The following is a 9,921-nucleotide window of genomic DNA, read 5'->3' on the forward strand; positions in this document are numbered from 1 at the left end:
GCAAATGTTAGGGGTTCGTGAGCATTCCTGACATTACTGAAAATTATGATAGCATCAGATTGCGGGGTTGCTAGTGTTATAGGATGTTTTGTTGATTGTTCATTAACTCTTGATTGCTTGTAATACTTATGAATATTTTAGATGGACAAAAAGGCGAACTAAGAGGTGGCCTGAGCTTTTCCACATTTATATCGCTGTGAAGCAACTGTAAACTTTAGAGGGAATTTATATCTGTAACTGAAACCAGTTCGATTTTGTTTGCAAACCTGGTTAAATTTCCATATTTAATTATCTTAAAGATAAATCGTCCAGCTTAAACCTTTGTAGGGGTAAGAGGTGGGACCATCATCATCATCATCATCATATATTATTTGGTGTTTCTGTTGGGAACATGGACATCCCTAACGATCGCTACCAACATCAACACTGCTGAGCTCACTGGTAGCAGCTAAGCTGTCACCCGTAGATGCGCGAACCAGCATAAGAAAGAGGAACAACACATCAGATATGTTCGAGTCCGTCATCTTGTATCGTGTGCGCTTCCCGCAAGTCAATGTATACTTTTAGTTCGTCATTATAATAAATTTTTATTTGCTAGTTTACGTTCGCGTTCATTTTATTGTACATGATGTACGCGTTCGTAACAGTGGCGACGTCGGAAAAACGAAATTGTTTGAGAACATTTCACGCGAGTGAGCGAAAGTGTTTCGTTCACGGAAGAGGAGAAGAATTGCGGACGACAGTATGTTTTCACCTGGGAGTGAACCCCAGCAACAATCAGTGCCGGGAAATGGACTGCAGCATTATCCAGCAGTACAAAACCAGCAACCGGGAGTGAACACCCAGCCGCAATTAAACCCAATCATCCGTCCGCCGATGCTCCAGCAAACACAACCTCACCTCCACCAGCAGCAGCAACAACAACAAAACATTCCATCGATAGATCCAGCGATGTTGCATTTTTTTGACGTAGGACTACGTCTTTGATTTCTATATGGGGGTACACTTTGTGAAAACCGAAAATGGAACATGTAACAAATTAAGAAATATTTTGAACGTTAATAACTCAGCTACCCCTTGTCCAATTTCAATAATTTTATCACCAATCGATCAGAAATATGGCTACGCATTGATAACAATGCTTCCGAATGTTGATTTTCAACAAGAAACTATTGACAAACTGGTAAATGTTCAGTTGTCCAAAAGCGTCGAATTAACTAACAAATCCACCAATTACCTACATGCATATGCTGCTTCCCCAGCACAGTCGTCAGAGAGTAGTAAGTAGACGAAACAAGTCGAAGTGGCATTCGCCTCCGATCCTCGGGCGCGTGCGAATAGGGAGGATGGAATTGCGTAATATTTTACACACTCATCGCCATGTTCAGAACCAAACGCAAATTCTTCGAGATAACCGCCATCGGTCGTCTGGCTCGCCGTGGCGGTGTCTGACGTATCTCCGGTTTGATTTACGAGGTGTGCTGAAGGTGTTCCTGAAAAATGAGATCTGTGATGCTGTCACCTACACTAAACACGCCAAGCGTAAGCGGCCATGGATGTCATCTACGTTTTTGAAGTGACAGAGACGCACTCTGTTTGGTTTCAGAGGTTAAATCATCACCAACATTGGAAACAAAACGGCTCTTTTCAGGGCCACCAAGCTTATTACAGTAAAGAGTAGGAATAGAATTCATCTGCCTGGTTGTCCATATTCAGAACCACCGACCACACAAAATGCTCATGTGATCAAACTGGAAGCAGGGATACAAATTGTTTTGATCAACCTTGATCAACTTTGAATCGCCACGGCCGGATATTTTCGATGGAAGAAGCAACAATCTAGCCTCTAATTCGACGAAGACGGCAGGAAACATTTCTGGATCAACAATAGAATAGGGCCCATCAGCATTTGTAAACAAACCGTTCCAAAGCCTCACAAATCGAAGGCCGCTCACACAAACCAACACCAACATCTTGTAGGTAGAAGTTTCCCCTATCCGATGATGGTGTTGGTTTGTGTGAGTGGCCTTCGCTTTGTGAGTAAAGGGCTTTGGAACGGTTTGTTTACAAATGCTGATGGGCTCTTTTCTATTGTTGATCCAGATTTGTGAAACCGAGTTATTTACGAAAGAGAGTGTCGATGAAGAGAATCGATCAATGTAGATAGGACCTATTGAAAAGTGACGCGAGATTTGTTTTCCGTACTGAGCTCCAATGCTACCGATGCCAGGGAGGCAGCTCCCAGAGATGTTATGCCTTAGAACATGCCGATGGCGCCGACTGAGATTGGACCCAGGCCTGCTGGGGTGAGAGGTAATCAAATCATGCTAACCACCTGCGCCGATATCTATCACGGCGAATGAGAACGACCCAAATTTGAGTTTAGTTATCTCAGAAATAAGTGCAGGAATTCAGCGATGAGTAAATATTCCTCATGTTTTCCCAGGTTTTTCCAGGATTTTCCAGGGAAAAATTCCCGAATTTGAGAAAAGTAAAGATTGGATTCACTCATTTTCTGGCAGATTTTTTAGGTTTTCCACAGGAAATCATGAGACAAATTTACTCATCGCTGAGTTCCTACACTTTTGGCGATTATGAGTGAACTAAACTCAAATTTGGTGCGTTCTCATTCGCCGTGTACGCAAAAAGAAAATAGCCAGTGTCGCTACTTGATAGCAAACTACTCATAATGGGAGGAGTCTTTGTAGCTTTTATACCACTTGGTTGCACATCATTCTGCTTTAACCTAAAAAGATATGAAGCAGCGCTGTTTTCTGGTATCAGCTCATTTTCGCTTCGGACGGCGTGGTGAGCAATAGTAGCAGTAGGTCGTGGCAAAGGAGGTGCCAATCGTCATCGCAAATTCTTCGAGATAACAACCATCCGTCGTCTGGCTCGCCGTCGCAGTGTCTGACGTATCTCCGGTCTGATCTACGAGGTGTGCTGAAGGTGTTCGTGGAAAATGAGGTCCGTGATGCTGTCACCTACAGAAACACGCCAAGCGTAAGTGGACATGGATGTCCTCTTCAATAAAACGGCCCTTTTCAGGGTCATCAAGCTTACATCAGTAAAGAGTTGGAATAGAATTTATCGGTGCTTGTTTGTCCATATTCAGAACCACAAGCCCCCAACGACCACACAAACTTGAAAGCAGGGGTGCAAGTGATTTTGATTGATTCAGGGTGGCCGGCAAACCGGGAAATCCGGGAATACCGGGAAATATCCGGGAATTTGGAAAGTAACCGGGAAAACCGGGAAAAACCCGTGAATTCTGCAAGAGAACCGGGAAAATAAATTAACCATATCATAGGAACAATTTTTTACATCAGAATTTCAGAATAAACCATTAAAACAGAGTGATCCTTTAGCAAATGAATGTCTTGCTCTATTTGTTGCATAATTTTGTTCAGTATACCGTCTTATTGTTCTTAGAATTTAATCACTCAGCAATATTGCAAATTGATTTTTGTCGTTTCAATTTCAGATGTAAAGTGCATGGTCCTCTAAAGAAAATATTGAAGATGCTGGAGTTTGGAAATAAATATTTGTAAAAACCGAAACTGAATTATTCTTTCCGGGGTTTTAATTTTTCGTTGTTCAAAATTCTCATGATGAATTCCAGAATTAACTTGGAATTCTGCTCCGAATTATCTTGAAATTGTTCTGAAATAAACCAGAAAACACTCCGCGTAATAATTACCGTTGAATTCTTTTAGGAATTTTCTTCCAACCCCTTCTAAGAATTTATTGGAATCCTTCATATAATTCCCGTTCCCGCCTATCCGGAGACTTTGGTTCCTTTAAAAATCTTTTCAAACATTTCTTTTAACTCTTTTCAAAACAAAAGAAATCTTTCGAAAATTAATTTATAAACCCCTTGGAGTATTTTAAAGAATTTCTTTCTAATTATCAGCAAATTTTTTGGAATCAATTTTGTTTGGGTTATGTGATGAATCATTCTAGGGTTGAAATTATTGCCAGAACATTTTATGAACTCTGTTTTTTGTTGAATTCCGATCATAATTCTCTTGGAATTCTTCTTAAAATTCAACTGTCATGTTCTTCACGATGCCCATACAAATCTCATCAGAACCACGTAGGAATTTTCTGCAATGTTTTATTTTTATTTTCACAATTATTTTTTAATCTACTAAAATTACCTAACAGTTTAATTTAGAACTTGCATTCTTCTCCAAAGAAATCCTTCCAAATTCATCTAACAATTTCTATGGATTTCATGTAAGAATAATTCTGGATATCTGCTCTTCTCCTTCGAAAACTGTGTGGGAATCCTTCTCAATATTTGTTTTTAATCAACACTTTGAATTCTTTTAAATTTTACTAAAAATTCCAGGTTTTGTCCGCCAGATTCTACAGATTGCTATGTAATTTGTTATTACCCTTAAAATGCTTCCAAGTCTCAGAGCGTGTCAATTATGACTCCACGACTCATAAATATGATGTTTTTTTTTTTTTATAAATCTGTGATCTTGAAAAAAATTCAAAATTTCACATTTTAATTATTGTTTCTCCAAATCTTGCATCACGAAGCATGTTATTAATCACAAATTTTGAAGAAAAGTTCTAGTTTCAGACTCTACACAAATTTCAAAGCTCCAGAATCTTCGGAATCTTCTTAAATCACATTCTTTTTATCCTATCAGTAAATTTTGTTTTTTTTTTTGTTGCATATTAACAACCGGGAATTTTTAAGATTTGAACCGGGAAAAAACCGGGATTTTCAAAATGAAAATTCACTGGCCACCCTGATTGATTCTCGTAATCAACTTTCTTTTTGAAAAAGATTACTACAAATTTGGATCGCCTACAATTCAAAACCGGAAAGAGTTGAGATAATAGATATTTCAGGCATAACATTTGATAACGGCACAAAGGCATTTGTAAACAAACCTTCTTATGCCCTTTACACGCGAACCAAAGTACGCCCACGCAAACCAACAACATCATCGCATAGGGGCAACTATCACCTTTCCGTAAGTGGTATTGGTTTGCGTGGGCGTACTTTGGTTCGCGTGTAAAGGGCCTTAGAATGTTTGTTTACAAATGTTTTTGTGCCGTTATCAAATGTTATGCCTGATTTGATCAATTAAAAGAACTTAATGCTCTTCACATTTATTCCGTCCACTAGCGGTCCTACGTCAAGCTTCCGTTTGTGCCCCTAGGCACAGACCCTTCTACTTTTTTCAGCAAATACAGCAGCAGGTGCAACAGCAAATGCAACAACAAATGCAACAGCAGATGTAGCAACAGATGCAAATGCAGATGCAGCAGCAACAGACGTTTTTGAAACAGCAGGAGCAGATGTTTCGGGCGGCGATGTCGGCTATCAACATTCAAGTGCCGACGAACCCTGAGCAAATTCTCGATTCGCTGGCGAGTAAAATCCGCGAATTTCGGGACGAGCCGGATCAAAACGTCACGTTTGTTGCATGGTACGTGCGTTATCAGGATTTATTCGCCAAAGACGCCGTTCGCCTCGACGATCAAGCCAAGGTGAGATTGCTGCTACGGAAGTTGGGTCCTTCAGAGCACGAGAGGTACACCAGTTACATCCTACCGAAAAGCCCCAACGAGGTGAAGTTCGACGACACGGTGAGTAAACTGAAAAGTTTGTTTGGTATGCCAGAGTCTGTGATTAGCAGACGGTACCGGTGCTTGCAAGTCACAAAGCAAGTCACTGAGGACTACAAAACGTTCGCCTGCCGGGTGAACAAACTGTGTGTCGAATTCGTACTTGGGAAGCTTTCGGAGGACCAGTTCAAATGTCTCGTGTTCGTCTGCGGGCTGAAAGCGGAAAGCGATGCGGAGGTCAGAACCAGGTTGCTGAGCAGAATCGAGGAGCGGAATGACATCACGCTGGAGCAGATTTCGGACGGCTTCTGAACCTCAGGCATGACACGGCGATGATAGAGGCAGCGTCTTCGTCGACAGCAGTGCAAGCATTGAAGCGGAGGCAGTTCGGTGGGAAGCATTCCCGCTCAGGACGAGGTCACCAGGTTCAAGATCCCCGAATCAGCGAGGTGCCGTTCCAGCAACGCCTTGTTGGAACTGTGGCGCCATGCACTATTCCAAGGACTGCCCTTCCTCAAAAATCGGTGTAAGGAATACGGTCAGCCGGGCCACAAAGACGGGTATTGCTCAAGCGCCAAAAAGGTGAAATCTCCAGGCAAGCGGTACTCGTCCAAGCCGATGGTAACCAGAAGCGTGCCGGTGAAGAACGTCCGGAAGCGTAGGAGATTTGTGAAAGCAGAAGTCAACGGCAGGCAGATCAGTCTCCAACTCGACACTGCGTCGGATATCAGCGTCATTTCCGAGCAATCATGGCGGCATATCGGAATACCCACAGCAAGTCCTGCAACAATTCAAGCCGCTACTGCATCGGGCAAACCCTTGAAGCTGGAGTTTCAGTGTTCCTGTGAAGTTGTAAACAAAGGGGAGAAGCATCAAGGTCGATTTTTCGTGGTCAAGCAGCAGCTCAATCTGCTTGGACTGGACCTAATCGATACGTTTAACCTCGGGTCTGTGCCTATGGATCAGTTCTGCAATCAAATCAGCAGCTATCCAACATCGATCAGCTCCCTCCAAGCAGCTTTTCCAGCGGTGTTCAATGATGAACCAGGGTTGTGCTCGAAGGCCAAGGTGAAGTTCACGTTGAGGGAATGTAAATCCCCAGTGTTCCGACCGAAGAGACCAGTGGCTTACGCCATGTGCAGTACCGTCGATGCGGAGTTGGATCGGCTGGAACGTGCCAACATCATCACACTGGTCGATTTCTCGGAGTGGGCAGCTCCAATCGTCGTTGTTCGTAAGGCAAGTGGTGCAATCCGTATCTGCGGTGCCTACTCCACGGGCCTCAACGATGCTCTGCAGCCGCATCAGTACCCACTTCCTCTACCGCAGGACATCTTCGCTAGGCTGGCGAACTGCAAGGTCTTCAATCAAATCGACCTTTCAGATGCGTTCTTGAAGGTGGAGGTGGATGAAAGCTGTCGAGAGTTGCTCACCATCAACACACATCGAGGTCTCTATCGGTACAATCGGCTTCCACCGGGAGTTAAGGCAGCACCCGGAGCGTTTCAGCAGCTTGTGGACACAATGCTCGCTGGACTCAACTGCACTTCGGGGTATCTCGATGATGTTCTAGTCGGCGGAGTCGACGAAGCAGACCATTGGCGCAACCTTCAAGCCGTCCTTCGTCGAATTCAGGAGTTCGGATTCACCATCAAAGCGGAAAAGTGCTCGTTTGGCCAGCGTCAAATCAAGTATCTGGGACACCTCATCGACGGGCAAGGTCTGCGTCCGGATCCAGCGAAAGTTGAATCTATCTGCAACATGCCAGCGCCGACAGACGTTTCTGGAGTTCGATCGTTTCTGGGAGCAATCAATTACTACGGGAAATTCGTCCCGAGTATGCGTACGTTGCTATATCCGCTGGATGAGCTTCTCAAAGCCAACAAGAAGTTCGTTTGGTCAGTGGAATGCGACAAGGCCTTCTCCACCTTCAAGCAGATTCTCACTTCAGATTTGCTTCTGACGCACTACAACCCGCAACGCGAGATAGTGGTAGCAGCGGATGCGTCATCGGTTGGAGTTGGTGCGACTATTAGCCACAAGTTTCCAGACGGGTCGATTACGGTCGTGCAGCACGCTTCTAGAGCACTGACAGCCGCCGAGCAAGCCTACAGTCAGCCAGACCGTGAGGGGCTCGCGATTATCTTCGCTGTGACCAAGTTCCACAAGATGCTGTTTGGTCGGAGCTTCACACTACAAACTGATCATGCTCCACTTCTTCGGATCTTCGGGTCGAAAAATGGCATCCCAGTCTATACGGTCAACCGGCTACAACGTTGGGCTTTACAGTTGCTGCTCTACGACTTCAACATTGTTTACGTAAACACAACAAAATTCGGAAACGCCGATATCCTGTCCCGGTTGATCGATCAAGACGTCAAACCAAAGGAAGACTTCGTCGTTTGCAACATAATCACGGAGAACGATGTAAGATCCATTGCATTAGATGCAGTTAACGCACTTCCTATCAGTTTCAGGGCAATGCAGCACGCCACCCTGTTCGACCCTGTACTTAGCAAGGTCTACCGCTTCGTCCAGCAAGGTTGGCCACAGTTAAAAACGGCAATTTCGGACCGTGAGATCCAGTAATTCTTCAACCGAAGTGATTCGCTATCTACGGTTCAAGGGTGCGTGATGTTTGCCGAACGTTTAGTGATTCCGACCGATTTCCGGATGCGTTGCCTACACCATCTCCATCCTGGTCATCCGGGTATCCAGCGCATGAAAGCGATTGCGCGCAGCTTCGTTTACTGGCCGTCTATCGACTCGGTTATCGCTGCGCATGTCAAAGCGTGCCGTCACTGCGCAGTTGCAGCCAAGAGTCCGCCCAAAGCACCGTCGCTGGCGTGGCCCAAGTCAACGTATCCATGGCAGCGCGTCCACATCGACTACGCTGGGCCTATCGAAGGAGAGTACTTCCTGCTTAGCGTCGATTCGTACTCGAAATGGGTGGAAATCGTCAGAACCAAGTCGATAACAGCCACTGCAACCATCGAAATCCTACGAAGTCTCCTCGTTCGCCTTGGTATGCCAGAAACGTTAGTCAGCGACAACGGTACGCAGTTCACCAGTGCCGAGTTCGCACAATTCTGCCTCGAGAACGGTATCGATCACGTGACAACTGCGCCGTTTCATCCGCAGTCCAACGGCCAAGTTGAGCGTTTCGTGGACACCTTCAAGCGAGCGGACAAAAAGATTCAAGAGGGGAGAAGAACAATTCAGGAAGCACTGGACACTTTTCTGTTGACCTACCGAACCACACCAAACCCGTCAGCACCACAAAGCAGATCTTCGTCCGAAGTAATGTTTGGGCGTAGAATTAGGACCAGTCTGGACTTACTCCGACCACCAGCCGTTCGGGAAACGACTTCTCAACTAGATTCAAGGTTGTTCAGTAAAGGTGATCTAGTATACGCCAAGGTGCACTCTACCAATTCTTGGAGAAGGGCATCAGGAGTGATTCTGGAGCGAGTGGGACAGGTGATGTTCAACGTGTGGGTTGAAGACAGGCGCATGATTCGGTCGCACATCAACCAGCTGCGAAGCCGAACGAACGCCGACAGTAAGTCAACGTTTGGCTCGATTCCGTCCAAGACAGACAAGCAACAGTTGCCTCTGGACATCTTACTACGAGCCTGGAACCTGCACAAGCCAACCCAGCCACAACTACCAGGTCCATCCACATCACCGAGACCATCACCGTCACCGGTTGCACAAACGCCATCAACACTCGAAACGCCGGCTGAGCATTCGACGCTACAGCAAGTCTTGTCATCCACGCCAGCTTCTCCGAGCCTAGTTTGGGTTACTCCGGAATCGACAACAGACCTTGGTCAGCCGTCGTCTACGTCCGTAGTCCCATCGTCCTCTACAACAAGCCCTGTGCCACTTACATCAGCAGAAACCGAAACAGCTGTCAGGTACCTCGCCGCTCTTCACGTCTACGAAGACCGCCGATTAGGTTCGACCCGTACCAGCTGTATTAAGAGGGGAGATGTTGGGAACATGGACATCCTCAACGATCGCTACCAACACCAACACTGCTGAGCTCACTGGTAGCAGCTAAGCTGTCACCCGTAGATGCGCGAACCAGCATAAGAAAGAGGAACAACACATCAGATATGTTCGAGTCCGTCATCTTGTATCGTGTGCGCTTCCCGCAAGTCAATGTATACTTTTAGTTCGTCATTTTAATAAAGTTTTATTTGCTAGTTTACGTTCGCGTTCATTTTATTGTACATGATGTACACGGCCACACCGTTAGCGCGTTCGTAACAGTTTCCTAGCAGATAATCATGTTGGTGTTCGCTGATTCAAAGCATAAATGGG

General features: G+C 45.3%; 3 protein-coding genes across 3 annotated transcripts; all 3 read left to right on the forward strand.

Annotated features, from left to right (window-relative positions):
* Positions 1 to 5,271: 5,271 nt before the first annotated feature.
* Positions 5,272 to 5,904, forward strand: LOC135715262 (uncharacterized protein K02A2.6-like). The gene has a single exon (XM_065238589.1). The coding sequence runs from the start codon at positions 5,272 to 5,274 to the stop codon at positions 5,902 to 5,904; it is 633 nt and encodes a 210-aa protein (XP_065094661.1).
* A 20-nt stretch (positions 5,905 to 5,924) lies between these two features.
* Positions 5,925 to 8,181, forward strand: LOC135715264 (uncharacterized protein K02A2.6-like). Its single transcript, XM_065238590.1, has 2 exons — positions 5,925 to 5,982; positions 6,038 to 8,181. The coding sequence occupies exons 1-2, from the start codon at positions 5,925 to 5,927 to the stop codon at positions 8,179 to 8,181; spliced, it is 2,202 nt and encodes a 733-aa protein (XP_065094662.1).
* Positions 8,182 to 8,226: 45 nt separating this feature from the next.
* LOC135715265 (uncharacterized protein K02A2.6-like) lies at positions 8,227 to 9,639 on the forward strand. The gene has a single exon (XM_065238591.1). It carries the CDS (start codon positions 8,227 to 8,229, stop codon positions 9,637 to 9,639), a length of 1,413 nt encoding a protein of 470 aa, XP_065094663.1.
* The last annotated feature ends 282 nt before the right edge of the window (positions 9,640 to 9,921 follow it).

This window comes from Ochlerotatus camptorhynchus, unplaced genomic scaffold (genome assembly GCF_037179485.1).
Source record: "Ochlerotatus camptorhynchus isolate MF236.1 unplaced genomic scaffold, CSIRO-AGI_Acam_v1.1 ptg000840l, whole genome shotgun sequence".
NCBI lineage: Eukaryota > Metazoa > Arthropoda > Insecta > Diptera > Culicidae > Ochlerotatus > Ochlerotatus camptorhynchus.